This window comes from Carassius carassius, chromosome 24 (assembly GCF_963082965.1).
Source record: "Carassius carassius chromosome 24, fCarCar2.1, whole genome shotgun sequence".
Classification (NCBI taxonomy): Eukaryota; Metazoa; Chordata; class Actinopteri; order Cypriniformes; family Cyprinidae; genus Carassius; species Carassius carassius.
The window spans coordinates 16,619,454-16,639,003 of NC_081778.1; the positions used below are offsets into that span (position 1 = coordinate 16,619,454).

The 19,550-nt window shown below is 40.7% G+C and overlaps 2 protein-coding genes across 2 annotated transcripts in view; one reads left to right on the plus strand and one right to left on the minus strand.

Annotated features, from left to right (window-relative positions):
• Positions 1-4,221, minus strand: part of LOC132102989 (ephrin-A4-like) — a 44,868-nt gene extending 40,647 nt beyond the window's left edge. Inside the window, exon 1 of the mRNA XM_059507764.1 lies at positions 3,619-4,221. Within this exon, the coding sequence (XP_059363747.1) occupies positions 3,619-3,737 (119 nt within the window). The 5' untranslated portion in view covers positions 3,738-4,221. The remainder of the gene's footprint in view (positions 1-3,618) is intronic.
• The window catches only part of LOC132102990 (protein S100-A1-like), a 207,260-nt gene that overhangs the window by 30,297 nt on the left and 157,413 nt on the right, over positions 1-19,550 (plus strand). The window lies entirely within an intron of this gene.

Below are 19,550 nucleotides of genomic sequence, written 5' to 3' on the forward strand. Positions count from 1 at the left end.
CAGGAAAAATGTAATAATGACATAGTTCAGGTTACAGAGTCCAACGTTGAGGAATATTTCCTGTTTTCGCAACATTTTGTTTTGATTTATGCAATCGAACTAGTTCTTAGGCCATCTACATTATCGGGAAATGGCCATTTATGACAATGTGCTGCAGATTGCTGAATGTTACAGTCAGTCACTGTGCAGGACAGACAATAACAAGCATGAAGTAAATATAGTTCCATTCATATGGATAATTATACAACCCACTAGGATGCATTAAGCTATAGTCAACCACATAATAACCAGCGAGAGAGCGAAAGCAGCAGGGAGTTCACTGAATGCGAGCCTGAGTGTGATTATTTCTGAGTAGGTTTGTTGATTACAGTTCACAGTTTCTCGTAGCTAATGATTTATAGAAGTACTAGGGAGATTATCCGAAAATTGTGGAAGTCCTCGCCAAGCACGAGACGTGCTTAGGGGTCCAATCACGGCAGCCCTGATTGAGCAAAATTATAGTTGATCTTCAAGCCTTCATTTAAATTTGCATGCGCTTGGGTGCGTCCGCCCCTGTGCTGCCTGAGAGGTTCGATCCCGCCTCTCGCTGTTGAAACTACGAGAAAACATACTACACTTTATTTGGAGAGTGTGAATGGGGGGTTGATGTGCTTGTATGCATGAATTAACACTCATGTGAACAGACAATACACTATTACGCACAAACACAATTGAAATTATTCAAAGTTCCTTGGGTATTAATTGATGGTTTATTTCAAAATAAGCAATTAAAAAAAATACTGTTTTTTGCATCCTGTTTAAAAACACATAGCTGTGAGAGGTAAAAGAGAGTTGTTGAGAAAGAGGCATTTGGAATTTCAAGAGCCGAAGAGAAAATGTGTTCAAACTTGTTGAGTAAGTGACTCACACGAGAGATGTACAATACAGATACACAATGATGAATTTGGAAAATGTAGATGTTTAATATCACTGACGTACTTAACAAGCTTGTGCCTAAAAAACTAGTTCACCAAAAAATGAAGCTCTTGTCGTCATAATTTATGAACAAATCTGGATCTTTTCAATGAATTTTCTGATCCAGTTCACAAACCCAGTGTGAATGATTTGTACATGGTCCTTGAGCTCAACTCTGACTCAATTAATGGTCAAGTAGAGGGTAAAAAGTTCAGTATTATGTATATGCTATTATAGTATTTCTTTATATTTTGAAGTAGTTATTATTTGTATATTTTCAGTTTTCATTTTGGTTTCAATTTTAGTAATTTTTTTGCATTGTCTTCAGAATCTCTTTTTGTGTTCCACAGAAGAAAAGCCATACAGGTTTGGAAAGACAAAAGGACCAAAATCTTTTATTTTTATGTAAAAAAAAAAAAAAAAAGAAGCTCTGACTATGTGTGTGAGTAAAAGCTCCACTGTATGTTCACAGTCATCCATTGCATCAGGTTTCAAACTTTTTGGTTAAGTTTTTTTTTAAGAAAACATGAAATAAAGGGGTGAGCTGAGAGAGCGTGACAGATAAGAGCCAAGCACACTTTATAAGCTTTATCCACCTGGCAGGCCATCTAAAACGTCAGCTGATAAACCAAAAGCAACAAGTTTCTCACAGCAGTTCACAGCTCAGTTACAACTGAAAGGCAGGAGTGGAGATTAAGGAGAAATATTATATATATATATATATATACACACACACACCAAACACAGAGTTAGACAGAAACCTAAGTCTTTCTCCAACTTCTTTTTTTCCTAAAGTATTGATGTGATGAAACCTTGCAAGCTGAACATGACTACCTTGCAGCACTCATGCCTCCAAAAACCGAGCCTCATTAATCTGGTTGTATAGCACAATTTGGTGTAAACAGCAAATCAATGTCTGTGCAATGTATTCTTTGTTTGCAGCACTGGAGAAGCTTGAAGCAAAGGAGTTGACGGTTTGTCTGCAGATGCCTTCTGTTAATATACCACATCACTGCATAACAAGACTAAACATGACTATGCTGAATGCACGTGTAGATTTGTGTACGTGTTAGCATGCAAAAAGTCAGTTAGCCCACAAGCTAAGAAATTTTTTTATCTTTCATCTCTATCATATGAATAATAAACTGAAAGCCAAACAACAAATCTGTAAAACTTTAAAAAAGCCATTTTTCTCTGATGAGAAATTAATGAGCTGTGACAAAAGAACTAGTTTCAAGCGTTTTAACGGTTTGTATGTCACTACATGAGGCCTGTTGCTGACTGTTGATGGCTTCCAATGTCCCAGACGTTCCGAGAGGGCAGAGCACAGCTGGCCCTTCAGGCTATCCTAAAATGAACAGCCAATCCAGAACGAGATAACACCTGGACTGGCAGGTGAGCGTGCCACCAGTCTACAAATGACACCAATTAAACCATTAGAGAGCAAGACAGAGGCCAGATCTGTGGCACTACAGGAATAGAGCTGATATGCACACATCATTAACATTGATTCATTTAAGTGGTGCTACATTCAGCACTAATTGACCAAACCTAGAGAAATTGTTCAGCAGACTGTAAAGAGCGGAAGGCCATTGGATTTTACAAAATATAGTTGATTCTCCCATTTAACAGAAACAAACGCTCTGACCCCTGATCCCAATTAATGAATTTGGAACACAGATACACAAGATAATTATGAACCGCAGCCGCTTCACACAAAAGCGGTTTGTTTATCTTTTGTTTTGATCCTCTTTGTTTGTTTTCCTCAATCTAATACTGCAAACATCCACATAATGGACATTCTTAGACTCTAGATCCAATTTTCAGCATCAGCAGTGTTAATTATTATTTATATACTATTTTAGTATTTATTAATATTTGAAACTAGCTTATATTTTTATATTTTCAGTTGTCATTTTAGTTAAAGTTTTATGTTTTTTTTTTCATTTTTATTTAGCTTTTATATGATAATTTTGTTTTAGTAATTTCAAATAAATTATTCTATATTTAAATTATTAAATTTATCTAACATTTGTATTTTATTTTAGCGTTATTTCAATTGCTGAAAACAATTTTTTATAAATTTTAGTTAACAATAACAACACGAAAATCACACACTGTTTTTCGCCAATATTAAAACTAAAACTATGTTAAGTGCATGAAGTATGAATACAAACTGGACTTACTACACCTGACCTACAACCTCAAAGTTCCCTGTCATTAATAAATATGACATTCCTCTCCTATGGCCTTATGGGACAGAAAAGAGTCCATCAAAATCTATATAGATTAAACGTACTGTTGTTTACATTATACTTATGAAAACACTGGGATTTTTTTTCTTTAGCCCTAAAACTTTAATGATCAAAAATGACAGTGTACCTTTAAGGATAAACAGATCAAAGTTTGACTGGTGGAATCAGTGAGGCATGGGAGGACACGTTACCACACTTAGACCCTTTAATAGATGCAGGGCTAGAGACATGAAGCAACACAAATCTGGGAGCGTTTTTGATCTTAGTCACTTCACATTCACTGGACTGAGATCCCGAAGAGCGCCGCGCACTGAATTACGCACAGTGAACGTAGCCGCAATCCTGCGTAATAAGGGTAATTGGAAACAGTCAACACGATGAGTTGAATTAAAAGTAAGTGTGATCTTACCGTGTATTTGTAGAGTTCCAGTATACAACGTGTCTCCTTGCTGTGGTTGACATAACGTGTATAAACAACGCCAGAAGTCTCATCATAGCGCAAACTTCAGAGCACCTTAGCACATTCATGACAGATGTCGACCAGCTCTTGTGGGTCGCTGATGAAACGAGTTTAAACTGAGATGAGACTCAGTTCCGAGTCAAAACCAGCTGCAGAACTTTATTAGCCGTGAGGAGAAACACAAATCCCAGGTTTTAGCAACATTGAATGCTTTCAATAAGCAAAAGAGGCATGTTCTACTTACTAAATGCAACAGGAGGTAGCATGCTTAAGTTTATAAAAATACAAAACACATGCTGACGTTGAGAAGTTCATAAAGAGATTTTCTTGCGAATCCTTGTGACGTTTAGTATTTCCTTGTGAAGATCTGCTTAGTATTCCACTTTACGCTGACATAAATATAACTTCTTTTTCTTCAAATGTAAATCCAGTGTTGGTTTATAAAGTCCAAGTTTGACAAAAACTCCAAACTAATCATGAAAGGATAAGGACGCAATTGTTTGTATTCGAAGGACGCTCTCAATCACGGCCGTTTAGTTGACAGTGATTAGGAGTGACTGGAGTGCGTTTCTGGGCAGGGCGGAGGACACGAGGGCGTGTCCTTAAAACTTTGAACCAATCAATGATATAGGGGGTGGGACCAACATTCCATAGTTTTTGAAGGTGTGCTGCTCAGAGCTCTGACAGCTCCACTTCCACTGAATGTGGGACAAAAATCTTTAAGCATTAGCCCTAAATTACTTTTCTTGGCCTTCTCAATGTGTTGTTTTCATATACTTTGTATGTGTTTATTCTTTTTATTGATCCCTTTTGCTCTCTCTTTCAGAATCCCAAGAAGTCAGGATGAAGTGATGTTATTCCATACTGTAGTAGTGCATGGAGGAGTATCTTTGAAGTTGTTTGTAGTGCTCGACAGCTTCTGGAGACTTTGGCTCGGGTCCTGCTCGTCTCTGTGGGAGTCTACACGTTTTGTGTTTGTATGTGTATTTGTGAATGTGATGATAGGTAAGGAAGAGGCAGAATTAATTCACCTTGCTGACAACAGATATCCCGGGAGAGTGTGTGTTCAGGCAGTAATCACTGTGGCCACCATGTGCGGCAGCAGTCGGTGGTCCCTTGTTATTATCTGCTTGCGTTAAATAACCGGCCCAAGATGTGAGTAATGCGAGGCAGGTTAGACCAGCAGTGCAGCAGGCCCATCACTCTTAACTGCAGGTGGAGAGTGTTCGCCAATGACGTTGGGAACCAAGGCGGTGGGTATATTCAGTTGCTAATTCTTCCAAGTCTTCCCCTCGCTATGGCACAACCTATTAATTCCCCTGTCCTCTTCTCATTAATATCACATGGTTGTGCGGTGGAGTCTTCCCCTGTGTGATTTGTCCCTCTGGAGGATTTACAGTCCCTGGACAATGAAACAGAAGCTCCCCGTTCCCTCGCTCTCACAATCGTGGGATAGTTACACAAAAGGTCTCACCCACCGAGGCCTGAATTGGCCTCTTTGGTTATTATCTAATTAATAAAGCTGCATGATAATGGGCAGCACATACACAGGAGAGAGGTATTCACGCCTGGGCTTTCGTATCTGACTCTTGTGTCATTTCCTGACCGCAGTTTTGTCCTGTTTTGGAATTAACTGGATTTATCCAGGTTTTTGTGGCAGTGGAGCGCAGCTGAGAGCCCTTGTGGAGGTCATATATGCAGCGCAGCAGAGCTCTGATTTATATAAATAAAGTTCTGGGTGCCGGGTCTGGGCTATTGTCTGGTAGTCTCAGCAGTGCTGCGGTAATTAAGAATCGGGGCTAAACGGGGAACAGTCACCTTGTGCTCCTCCAGGAGCCACTCTGAAGTGTGTTTCTTGCTCCTGCAATCAGGTGTTGTCCCAAAACTTGCGTCCCCACCTCACCCTGCTCCTGTTTTATTTAGTTTAGTAAGCTGATCAAGAGCACAGGTTGACAGACAGTCAAAGGTACATGATTGCTGGTTAAAAAAGCATTAACGAATTACTTGGTTATTGCAGATTTTAATGTTTGCCTACTATTCTGAAAAGAAAGTGAGTTTCATTCAGATAGACCTGCACTGAAAAACACTAAAGAAAATCTTTTTTTGTGTCATATGTTCACTGCTGTGACGAAAGGCTGTAAAGAAGAAGTTGTGTGAAAAGCCCTTATATGGAGATGGTTTGGGTGTGTTTTGCAAATTATTAACCTTGGGCATGAGGTCACTCTAAAATCATTAACATTAGAATTAATGTTCATTAAGAACAAAATCGCGGGCATACACATGTTGTGAATTTTGCATATATTTTTTGAAGTTCTCTTGTGTGTACAAATATAAAATAATGAATTGATTTTATGATATGTGAACGAGACCTGTTAGCTTTAACTTATGCCACATTTACACATAGCTGGGTATTTAGAGAAACGAATATCCCCCCACCCCCTCCATTTTCAAAAATAACATCGTGCACACAACATCGTTTTCAAAAAAGTTGTCGTTTACATCAACCCGCATAAATACGCCGTCGAGCACCATCATAACTATGCCAAACCTATGGGCGGCAGTGTAGGGAGAAGGATAAAGCCATGCAAGCCAATCAGAATCCTCAAAATCGAGCAACTTCCTGTTCCTTTCAAAACAACACAGACATGATATAATACAGCAGTTGTGTTTGCAAATGCAAACAGACCAAAAGCGTTTGCACAAACGTAAAAATGAGTACCACCTTAACAGCATCCATGATCAAACAGTAACGTTACCCAAACAAACTCTAAACATAGGGCGCTCACATGACGTTAAGCATTTTCTGGCGCATAATATGATGTTTGAGAACCTAAAACCCCGTTTCTCCCAGTTGACACGGCAACACATAACCGGCGTTTTCAGAAATCTCCAAACCGAGTTTTTAGAAATAATCGTTTTCAGGGAAAAAAAACGGCGTTTTTGTGTAAATGACAGGCCAAAACGCAGGGAAATATCTGCGTTTTCCCATTGTGTAAACGGGGCCTTACTCACTTAGCAAGATCTTCTTGTGCCACAACAGTAGTTTCCCTGAAAGAGAAAGTAGACATTGATGCGAAAACCTGCTGTAGCACCCATGAAGGCAATGTGGAGAATTCAACATAATGAATTATTGAAACTATGAATTGCAGTCTTAAACATTTCACAATAAATGCACAAATTCTCGTGTAGCTTGTGTAGCTAAAAATATCTGCATTTACATACATGTTAATTTATTTATTTAAAAATACAATACAGATTTCCTGGTTCCTGGAAGTGACTTCATTAAATTGTAACATTTTGAACCTGTCACGGTAGGGATCCAATGAGGCACGGAGATAGAACCAATTGCAGGTAAGTCATTTATTAAAGGGTAAACCAAAGGGGTAAACAGTCCAGGCAGGGTCAAAACCAGAATATCGAACATAAACAAGACACGAAGACAAGGCAAAGCAAGGCAAGAAGCGACGGACATGAATAACTATAGGACATTAAACAAGGACTCCGTAACACAGACTCAGACAGACCGGGTATAAATACACAGAAGGATAATGAGGGAACAGGAGACAGGTGGGGAACAATCAATTACTAACAAGGAGGAAGGTGACCAAATAAGGGAACAGGAAGTGATAAGGTGACAGACACCGTGAGAAAGGGGGACATCTAGTGGAAACCCAGGAACACAACCCAGACACTGTGACAGTACCCCCCCTCTACGGAGCAGCTCCCAGACGCTCCATGACAGACACAAAACAGAGACCAGGAGGGAGGCGGACAGGTGGAGGCTCAGGGGGAGGGACGGAGGGCCAGAAAAAAAAAAAAATCATGGGGAACAGATACCAGAAGTGTAGACACAAAACAGAGAGACCAGGAGGGAGGAGGACCGGAGGAGGTTCAGGGGGAGGGACGGAGGGCCAGGCTCACAGAGAGGAACAGGGACAGGAGTGAACACAAAAACAAAAAACAACATGAAGCCCCTCCAGGGCGGGGCAGAAGACCACACCGTCCATGTGGTGGAGACTGGAGTCCCCCAGGGCGGAGCAGAGGACCACCACAACCGTGTGGTCAGGGCGGAAGCCTCCCAGGGTGGAGCAGAAGACCACCTCAACCGTGTGGTCAGGACGGAAGCCCCCCAGGGTGGAGCAGAAGACCACCACGTCCTTGTGGACGAAGCCAGAGTCCTCCAGGGCGGAGCGGAAGACCCCCACAACCGTGTGGTCAGGGCGGAAGGCCCCCAGGGCGGAGCAGAAGACCACCACAGCCATGTGGTCAGGACCAGAGCCCCCCAAGGCGGAGCAGACCTCCGTGCAGCTGGATCAATGGGACAACAAAACTCTGGTAATCCCCTGGTGTCCTTACTGGACTCCAGAAGATTGGTGCTGGCCTGACACTGCTCATGAAGATCATTGGTGACTTGCATTTGCTCATGAAGATCAATGGTGACTTGCCTTTGTTCATGAAGATCAGAGGTGACTTGACTCAGTCCTTGAAGACCACCGGTGACTTGACTCAGTCCTTGAAGACCACCGGTGACTTGACTCAGTCCTTGAAGACCACCGGTGACTTGACTCAGTCCTTGAAGACCACCGGTGACTTGACTCAGTCCTTGAAGACCACCGGTGACTTGACTCAGTCCTTGAAGATCACCGGTGACCTGACTTGACTCTGGAGGATCAGCGGTGACCAGCCCCGACTCTGGAGGATCAGCGGTGACCAGCCCCGACTCTGGAGGATCAGCGGTGACCAGCCCCGACTCTGGAGGATCAGCGGTGACCAGCCCCGACTCTGGAGGATCAGCGGTGACCAGCCCCGACTCTGGAGGATCAGCGGTGACCAGCCCCGACTCTGGAGGATCAGCGGTGACCAGCCCCGACTCTGGAGGATCAGCGGTGACCAGCCCCGACTCTGGAGGATCAGCGGTGACCAGCCCCGACTCTGGAGGATCAGCGGTGACCAGCCCCGACTCTGGAGGATCAGCGGTGACCAGCCCCGACTCTGGAGGATCAGCGGTGACTAGCCCTGACTCTGGAGAGTTCACTGGCACCTGACTCGACTCTGGAGAGTTCACTGGCACCTGACTCGACTCTGGAGAGTTCACTGGCACCTGACTCGATTCCGGAGGGTCAACTGGCACCTGACTCGACTCCGGAGGGTCAACTGGCACCTGACTCGACTCCGGAGGGTCAACTGGAACCTGACTAGACTCCGGAGGGTCAACTGAAACTCTCATCCTGTGCAACGGCGCTGGGCAAGCAGCCATCTTGGGCCATGACTCTGGACAGGCGGCCCTCTTGTACTGTGGTGCTGGGCTGGCGGCCATCTTGTACTGTGGCGCTGAACCGGTGGCCAATTTGGGCATTGGCGCTGGGCTGGCGGCCATCCTGTACTGTGGCGCTGGACCGGTGGCCAATCTGGTCATTGGCGCTGGGTTAGCGGCCATCTTGTGCTGTGGCGCTTGGCTGACGGCCATCTTGTGCTGTGGCGCTAGGCTGACGGCCATCTGGTGCTGTGGCGCTAGGCTGACGGCCATCCTGGGTTGTGGAGCTGAACCGGTGGCCAATTTGGGCATTGGCGCTGGGCTGGCGGCCATCTTGGGCTGTGGTGCTGGAACGGTGGCCAATTTGGGCATTGGCGCTGGGTTAGCGGCCACCTTGTGCTGTGGTGCTGGACCGGTGGCCAATTTGGGCTGTGGCGCTGAACCGGTGGCCAATTTGGGCATTGGCGCTGGGCTGGCGGCCATCTTGGGCTGTGGCGCTGGAAAAGTGGCCAATTTGGGCATTGGCGCTGGGTTAGCGGCCATCTTGTGCTGTGGCGCTTGGCTGTTAGCCATCCTGGGCAGTGGTGCTGGACTGGTGGCCATCTTGGGTTGTGGCGCTTGGCTGGTTGCCATCCTGGGCAGTGGTGCTGGGCTGACGACCACCCCGCCGGAAGAGACCGAAGTGGCTGGGGCATCCCACCGAAGCCGATGCTGCAGGTAGCGCACGAATTCCCAGAATTCCAGTGTCTCTAACTGCGCCATCTCCTCATGAGACACTGGATCATCCAGCCCGCCATTGAAATAGTCCTTGAGGGCCGCATCGTTGTAGCCCATGCCCTCGGCCAGGGACCAGAACACCTGAGCCAGGGCACCCACTTCATTGCCCTCTTGGCGGAGGGCGATCAACCGAAGGTACTTGGTTCGCCGCTCCGCCATCTTGGCTGGGGAACGGAAAAATGACATACCGCTGGTTCCTAGTGTGACGGAGTCCTTCTGTCACGGCAGGGATCCAATGAGGCACGGAGATAGAACCAATTGCAGGTAAGTCATTTATTAAAGGGTAAACCAAAGGGGTAAACAGTCCAGGCAGGGTCAAAACCAGAATATCGAACATAAACAAGACACGAAGACAAGGCAAAGCAAGGCAAGAAGCGACGGACATGAATAACTATAGGACATTAAACAAGGACTCCGTAACACAGACTCAGACAGACCGAGTATAAATACACAGAAGGATAATGAGGGAACAGGAGACAGGTGGGGAACAATCAATTACTAACAAGGAGGAAGGTGACCAAATAAGGGAACAGGAAGTGATAAGGTGACAGACACCGTGAAAAAGGGGGACATCTAGTGGAAACCCAGGAACACAACCCAGACACTGTGACAGAACCTTTTTTATGCAGTGACTTAAATTTTAACTTCTAAAAAATCCTATGTTCAACTTAAACTTAAACACTCAGCTCTCAGTAACATGCAATTTTCTTAAAGAAAATGCAGAATTAGGTACATAATTTTGGACAATTCAAAACTGTATTTGCAAAGAACGCTTTTTCAGTTGACACTTTTGAAATCATCTAACATTTGCTTGAATTAAGCAGAATTAACTCAAAAGCCATGCAAACCTTTCTCTTCCTTTTTGAAGTCTAATAAACAGCTCTTTTTATATAGTCCAAGTAAAGCACGAGGTTAGTAGACAGCAGTTGGTCTTTCTCTCTCTCCATAAATCCCTCAACCCTATCAGTGTCACTTATGTCCTCCTCGCCTCCCTCATTTCTCTCTTGTTTCTCTCTCTCCGTCCCTGTTGTACTCCAGCTGTCAGGGGAGAGTTAATCCTGTTATCTGTACAGGGGCAGACTGACAGTCTCACACACATACACAAACACACATTTTCCTATCCGCCGTACTGTAATCAACCAGACTGTACACACCACTCTCCCCTCTATAATTAACTTTCCTCTCAACCGGTGTGTAACACACACACGGACTCACAGAGGCACTGCTCAATTAATTAGACTGCCCACATGCAAACTCGAAGGGAGAGAGAGAGAGAGACTGGTTCCCTTTCACTCTCTAAACTGCCCCTGTTGCATTTCAAATTCTATGAAAAAAGTGTGATAGCAAAGACAAATGAGACCTGGGATTGATGGATTTATAGTCGGCTTTATACTTGGCCTAACATGGTGCATGTTGTTGGCATTTAACAGCTAAAGACAATGGGACTGAATGCATCCATTCAGCTTTGTGTTGTCTTTTTGCTGTGTTTATGTGTGTAGTTGAGAGCACGTGAGCTTTTGTTCATGTAAATGAAAGGAAGAGCAAAAAACTAGCCAAAAACCTGCCCTGCCAACACAACACACGCACACACGTCACTCGCAGGCATTCACGTTGAGCTGTATCCTTTATGTTTTTCACACAGTTTCTCTTTCTCAAGCTGTCTCTGTCTCTCTCTTTCTCTCTGAAGGGTAATTACAGTTGTGGGTTCAAGCCGAGTCGGTAAACGCTTCTCTTTTCCTCTTTCGCTCCCACCAAGCAAATTATGCACTGGTTACTATAGAGACCTGTTTACAAAATGTTCTTTTTGCCTTTTTCTTGCCTCCCCCCTCTGCCCTCAATCGCTCCATTTTCCCTTCAATTTTCTGCCGCTCCCTCTATCCTGTTTGAAACTCAGTGTGTCTCCAAATGTACTGACTGATGCCTTCATCCTCCTGTCCTCTTATTTCTTCCTTAGCCTCTTGCCTGCTGTCTCTATCTCCATACACACATAACACACACTTGCACACAATTACATCAATTATATGAAAATAGGATAGTGTCTGTGTATGACAAAGCTGTCTGTGTATGACAAATGATGAATGTTGAAGGTGAAATAAATGGGAAAAACATATTTCTGTTCATATATTATTCTGATTATATGCAATTTCAGAGTCTGTACAGATCAATTGTGATATCTGCTTTATATTTATGCATCCAGTTTACATCAAACTTCAAGCTGTGACAGTGCCTTCCTGCTGTGTGACATGCTACATTTTATCTACAACTGTTTGAACCTGAATATTGCTCTATAATAGTTTTACATGCTCTTTTATGAACTCATTTATGGAGAGACTATATGCCATTTATGTATTTATTTATTTATGTATTTAGTCTCATTAGATGACTATTTCAATAAACTGAAAAATAAATTGGTGGTTTAAAAATCGTGGGGGGAAATAAAGCAAAATGTTTATTATAAATATTGTTGGGATAAAAATAAAAAAAGCATTTACATAATTTGATGTCACAAACTGGCTTATTTAATTAGTGACCTAGAAATAGTTCAGAATCATTATTTATTTTACATGACAACGCTGTTTGATTACCATTTACATAGGGATGAGACTTATAATTGCTAAAGGGATTTAAAAATGTTAATAATTTTCACAGAAAAGTTAAAATTGTCATAGTTTTCTTAACCTCAAGTTGTTCTAAAATAACTTATTACTTCAATACAAAATAGAGATATTTTGGATTATGTGGATAACCAAAAACATTTGCTGTAAAATGTACAGAGTTTAGCCTACAATCTAATAAACATACAAACAAATATATAAAAGAAAAAGAAAATAAATAGTGTTGTAAAGTTGCAGTGCATTCCAGGTGTCCATATTATGAGTATGTGTTTTCCATGGGAATCAATCCCAGATATCATGTTACCTGCACATCTTATCTTGTCCTTACTCAACTCTTCCTTTCTCTCTTCTCTGTTTGAGTTTCCTGGTTACACACACTTGTTCTTCCCACACACTTGTTATTGGCAACCTCCTAGTGATACCCAGTGTATTCAGGGGATATTTCTTGCCTTTTTCCAATTGTTAAATTCCTTCTCATCGCTCCTCTTTGCTGCCTAGGTGATCTGCTCCTATTCTATCTCATCTTTCTCTCGTTCCCTCTTTGGGCATGTACTTTCCAGGCAGGGATTGACTTCTGCCAAAGCTGTTCGAATATGACAGCACTTGGAAAATAAAAGTACACCATCACGGCAACTTGAGAATTCAGTACACAACCTGAGAGCGAATGTTTGGGATTCACACGAGTGCAGCACAGCATCTAAAGCAATAGGTTAAACTGGTTTTGCTACAGAAGACAGATTTTACATTGGACATCCAATCATTGCCCAGTTGTTAACATAAAGTATGAAAATTATTATTAAAACAGCACGTCACAAGATATACAGTAGAAGTTTGATTTGCAAGCCTGAGGTCTCGTCCACACAGAAGTGGGAAAAGACGTCAGTCTAGCGTGCGTTTACATAAAACAATGTCGCAGTGGAATGCAAAAATGCATTGTGTAAGAACCAGCCCAAACACATGTAAACACACCTGGCCATGTTACCAAATAATCACAATTAGGTTGGACACACTGCCGTTGACTTCAACAACAAAACTATGCGTGCGTGTTTTACTAGGCTAGAAGTCAATCTAAGACTATTGTATACTTAATTTTTTTTTTAGTACTGCATTTAGCATTATTTCTCCAGCCATCTTCAATTCCCAGAACAGATTCGTGCATTCGCCACCCACCAGTTGAGAACCCCAACCCTTTGTAGAGTGTGTTAGCATCCCGATTGTGTGTATATATGAAGACCTGGCATAATGTTTATTACCCAGGAGTCTCTGATTCCTACAGAGTAAGTACTCAATGTCTTTCTCACCCCTATCCTGTTCAGGCATTGCTGGGAAGCATTGTCAGCACAAAGTCCAGTGTAGTGTTCAGGCAATTAATTTAGACTCTTCTTTCATCTTGCTTTGTCTCTCCTGAAAATGAGTGGTCCGTGGGGGCTTCAGGGCTTTATCAGGGCCATAGTTTTAAGGGTGGACATATATTAGACTACATAACGACTAGAAGATTTGAGATGTGACTAAGGCACTTGTTTAGAGAAGGCATAATTTTGGATGGTTAAAGTGCGATAGACATCTTTTGTAGGCGTGGCTTGAAGCATTAAAGTGGGTTTAGGGAGCATGGGCGGCTCGTGCTGATGGGAAGTAAAAGTTAATTGTTCCCTGAAGGCGCAGGACAGGATAGGCTTGAGATGATGGTGCAGATTTCTTCATCCTTTATTTCGCTCCCTTTACCCAGTCTCCTCTACTTGTGCCTGTGTTTGTGAAACAGATAATAAATATGTTTAATTAAAACTCTAATACACTGTGCTTCTGTTAATCCCAATCTATGTATTGTAATTAAGTCTGTCTCCTCAAGCTTTGTTAATTGCTCACGCATATGTAAATATGCAAGGCAGTCGGATTGATTCGGGCTTATATGTGTGATCACAGTGTTTGATTGTGTCTGTATTTGTGTGAGTATGTGTGACTGTAAAAGACATTTGCATTTTGGGTGACACTTAGAGGTGTGTGAGCAGAGTGAATAATATTATGCTGTCATAAAGGCGGTTGATTGGTATAATGGACTGAAACATAATAATACGATTCAGCGTATTTGTTTACATGATGCAGATAATATATACATCCATCAACTCAAACAGATCAGCAGTAGTTCCAGTATGTTCTCTGTCTGCCCATTTGTTCGTCCATCCATTCACCCAGGCTGTTTTTTTCTTTCTATTTGTCTGTCTGCTTTCTCAATCCCTCTCCTTTTCGCTCTGTCGCTCATTAGAGACAGAGGGAAAGTGATATCATTCTAATGATTACCCTCTTCTCCTCTCCCCCCTCTCTTTCGCTCTTTTCAGTAAATGAGTGAAAGTGATATCTCTCTCTAATGATCAGTGTGAATAATTGGCCTCTATATAAAGTCTTCCTTTAGTGTTGGAAATCGCTCTCGCTTTTCTCCCACTCTGGCCTTTTCATTATTTCCTCTTCTTATCCATTAGCCCTTTATTATGATGGTTCTCCTTTCATAGGCTTTCATGCTGTTTGATAGCGATTGAGGATTTACAGGGAGAATTAAACACAAACATGCAAGATCACATGCACCCACACGTTTCAGCTTGTCCGAAATACACAGGTCAGTCTACAAAAAAATTGCCATTTGTGTTCCTCATACATATGTGCAGCTAATGAATAGAACAATTATGATTTGATGCCAGCTTTTACAATAGGAGATTGACATTTTCAAACATTAACAAAACATGTAGTAACTTTTTGTTTTATGTGCTCTGCTTTCTTTTTCTTTCATTATGAGTTAAAAGCTAAACACAAATAAATTAATTGGGATGTTGTGGCCTAGTGGTCAGAGAGTTTGACTCCTAGCGTTGTGGGTTTGAACCTTGGGCTGGCAATACCATGATTGAGGTGGCCTTGAACAAGGCACTGAACCCCCAACTACTCCCTGGGCAATTAATATGGACACACAATTTTATATATATATAAAATTATGTGTCCATATTAATTGCCCAGGGAGTAGTTGGGGATTCAGTGTTCTAAGAAACCTAAGAATTACCTAAGAAACAACTTGAGCACAAAACATGGAATGCTATCACATGTACGTCAAAACCGTTTTTTGTGTTTTTTAGTTCTAGTTTGCTTGATTCCTTTGTTTGGTTCTTTTTGTCTTAGTTTTACGGTGTTTGTTACTATGGTTACTGATTACACCTGATCTACACCTGATCTCTTCTCTGTTGATTGCTTTCTAAGAGCATTTAAGCCCTCTGTTTCAGTTGCTCTCGATCCTTTCTTGTCAATGGTAATGTTAATTGTTTCTTTCTCCTGCATACTCCCGTGTGGTTTTTGTTTTGTCAAACTGTAAAAAGCTTTTTTCATAGAATGACCCTCACAAAAAAAAGACATGAAAAAAAAGACAGTATACTTATATATATAAAGAGGAACACAGAAAAATAGGAAAAAGTGAAAAGCAAGCTTTTTTTCCATGTGTTTATCTTGTGCTTACAGAAGTTTTTTTTTATTTTTTCTTCTCCGGTCTTGGTGTGGAGGACTTGAGTTATTAAAACACCAGCCTTTCCAACAAGAAGCAATAAATCAAACTACAGATCCTGGGGGTGGGGGGGTGGGGGGGGGGGTGCAGAGAGAGGCAGAATGAGGAGAAGCAGATCTGAGAGCACAAGGCCTTGGAGAATGGATGGATTGGTGAAAGAAATGAGAAAGTTGAGAGAGGCAACATTGTTAAAAAATAAAACCAAAACTAAATGAAGTCCATAGGTGCTGAAGACTGAAATCCTGAAATCAGTTTAGTGCAGCTAGGCCCACTGTAATTCATAATGTTTTACAGAATGCATTATCATATTACTTAATCTTCTGTTTGTCTGATACTGTAAAGTAAAGCTCAGTGCAGAGACACATACACTCAATCAGAGTCAGCCGGGCCTGACAGGTAGAGCAAAGCTGGGTGAAATGGTTAAATAGTTTAGTCTCTGCTTAAGTAGCTGTCTCTCTTGATATCTCTCATTGTGTTTTCTCCCTTCCTCTCTTTCACATCTTTATTCACTGCCAGATTCACATCCACAGCATCCTTAGTCTACAAATGTTCTTGCATACAGTATATCCTTTAATCTGTATGTTTGTGCATGCATTACTTTTATACTGTACATGAAGAACACCAAAGCCAATTTAAAACAAATTCATCAACTTTCTAACTCTTCTTTTTGGAATCTACTTAGTTACACTGACTTACTCTAAGTTAGTACAGGTTAACAAAAACATATACTAAGCTATACTAACAAACTAAACTTAATGTTACTTAAATTATTTTAGGCTACTTAAATGAAACTGGTAGATTTTTACTAAATAAATAGTACAGAGACTCAATTAACCTTTTTTTCCTGCCTGTTCATAGATGAACCGTCTGAACGAGTCACTAAAAGGAGTCAGACATTCCCTCCTTACGAAAATTAACCATGGTTTTACAACAAATAAAACCATAAATAAATAAATAATTCATTATTGTAGTTAAACAATGGTAACCACAAATTAACCATGGTATTGCTACACTAACCATAGTTTAAACATGGTTTTTGTAGTAATACTGTACAAATGGTAGTCAATCAGACAAACAAAAAACACTTTTACTATAATAAAACTATGGTTAATTTTCATAATGACAGAGCTACATATGAGAGAGAGAGAGAAAGCAAACTGTGTTCTAAATGGGATAAATCTCCATCGAAAGAGAACAATCATCGCCACAATATTGAAAGTTGTTTTAATCCAAAATGCTCAAAACTGGCCTCTTCAAAGGGCCCCTCAGAATGAAGGATTTCGTAAGATATGAAAGGTATGATGGACACTTCGCTCCCATGTTTCTTTGTGCAGGTTTAATTTATTAAACCATAATTGGCTTGAGAAGATGATGCAGAAATGCGTTACAAGGAACAGTTTTTGATCTCCTACCCTTCCCTTCAATCCCTGAGCCAGGGCCATTTATGATGAACGGATTCACTACTTTCCACCGCTACATGTTTGAGAGAGGGCCTAAAAGGATGAACCAATTCATTTGAATAAACCAGACATTCAGGCTCTACATAGGCTACAAGAGCGGGCAATTTAGGATGAACCGATTCACCAGAAAGCATCAGACTTTTTAACCCTATGTATGAAAGGAAGGGCCGTTTAAGTGAGTGCGTTTTATTAATTCCCTCGGCTCAAATATTAAAAACAACAAAATGCTTGGTGAGTTTAGGGAACTGAAATGTCATGCTACTAGCTAAGTTAAAAGTCTGCTTAGGTGACATACTAACGCTGTTTGGAAAATAAGAACGGGTTGTGAGTTTATGAGTTCAAAACTCTGTGACTCACAGTAGAGATGAGTTGAGCAGAGTAAGAGTAAAGGCCTTGGAGAATGGAGAAAGAAACTTTTGTTTTGACCAAACCATGGCACCACGGGCACATCAGCACTAAAACCCGCCGTACGTGTGACTTAATCAACCTTCCCATCATTTCTTGGTAAAATGCCTGGAGAGAAGCAGAAATTGTCTAGACATAACATTAGTGCAGTGTCATAAGAGAGAGAGGAGACATTATTTCTTTGAGCGTATGTAATGTCTCAGAGGAGAGAAGTTTTTGTCTATTTCGGGAAGAATACTATTAAGCCAGCTAATGACCTGGCAGAACAGAAATCCAAAACCATGGCAACAACTGCAAAAGAGCCACTTCTCTAATTACATATTAGCAAAAGCGGATACTGTAATTAAAGAAAATTAAATATGGAGATTAAACAGATCTAGAATGACAATTATGTTAATGGCAAAGCATGGTAGTCAAAAAGCTGGTTATTTTTGTGATCCAGTGAATACATACAACAGACATGTCCAAATTGATTTGATTGGTATCATCAATATATTTTTTTGGCATCAATGGCAAGTCATGTACAATTTAGATATTTACTTTTTATGTTAACATGCATACCAGTGACATGATGTTATTTATTTATAATTATTATTTTTGGCCAGACCTATTAATTTATTTAAAAAATATTTGAGAAAAAGAATGAATTCACACATACTTGAATAAACAACATGTTTTTAATTTCAGAATTTTGGGATGCCATAAATTCAAAAATGTGTGATACAACATATGATGATGAAGACAACACATACAATTCAAGAATAAAATTATTGGAAGGAAAACCTGATTTCTGAGTAAATTTAATTTGGTTAAATATTCAAACTCATTTTCAAATAAAAATATTTAATTAACTTAATTCCAAATCAAAGTCATGTGGTGCAGAAAAGTGCAGAAAAAAAACTGAAATTATATCATACAGACCATGTTAATAAATCTCATAAATTATTTCATAAATTGTCCTTTTTATAAAATGGAAAGGTTAATTCAGGTTTTAAAATGGAATGTGGAACACACCAAACAAAAATGGATAATTCAAGATATGTATTTATTTGTTTAAATTTAAATACTTAAATAATTTTTGTAAGGATTGTTTCATTTTCTTTGTCTTACATTCTTAAGTGCCATTGGCCCATTTAGTGTGAACACATTCATACAGTTATCCTGCACTTATAAAACTGCACTTGTATACTGTTATGTCATTTTTTGTCCTGTTTTTTCCCTCCAGACAGTCTATTCAGACAGTCAGATTTGATTGGTCATTTCTGTCACCCAGCTGGTGCTGGAGGTTATGAAACTATAATATATCTCTCATTTGTTCCATATTTCTATCATTAGTCATAAATAAGATCTATATTTTCATATAGCTCACTGACTTACATCGTAACTTCCCCCTTTGGCTGTACATCGATTGTTTATATCCATTTGTCTCTCATGGGGAAATATATCAACAAATCCTGGAAATTGCATTATTGGAATGCATTTTTTACACTGCATTAATTCATTTATTAAATTCATGCTGCCATTCAAATTTGAAACTGAAATTGTAATTTAAACCTGGAAATAAATTAGAAGTTTGTTTTCCAGTAAATGTATATCCTGTTAATTTCTTTTTAATATATATGCTGTTTTTATGGTTATAGTTTTTCTTTTTTCTCTGTATAGATAGATGATTGACAGATGGATAAATGGAGGTTAAATGGAGCGAAGGAGAGCAGAAAGAGAGACATGGTACATTGACAAGCTAAAGAGAATGAATGAAACAATAAAAATTGTGCTGACGCTGAATTTCATGTCTAATAAAAGAGAGAGGGAGGGGTCAAAGAGAGAAGAGGTTA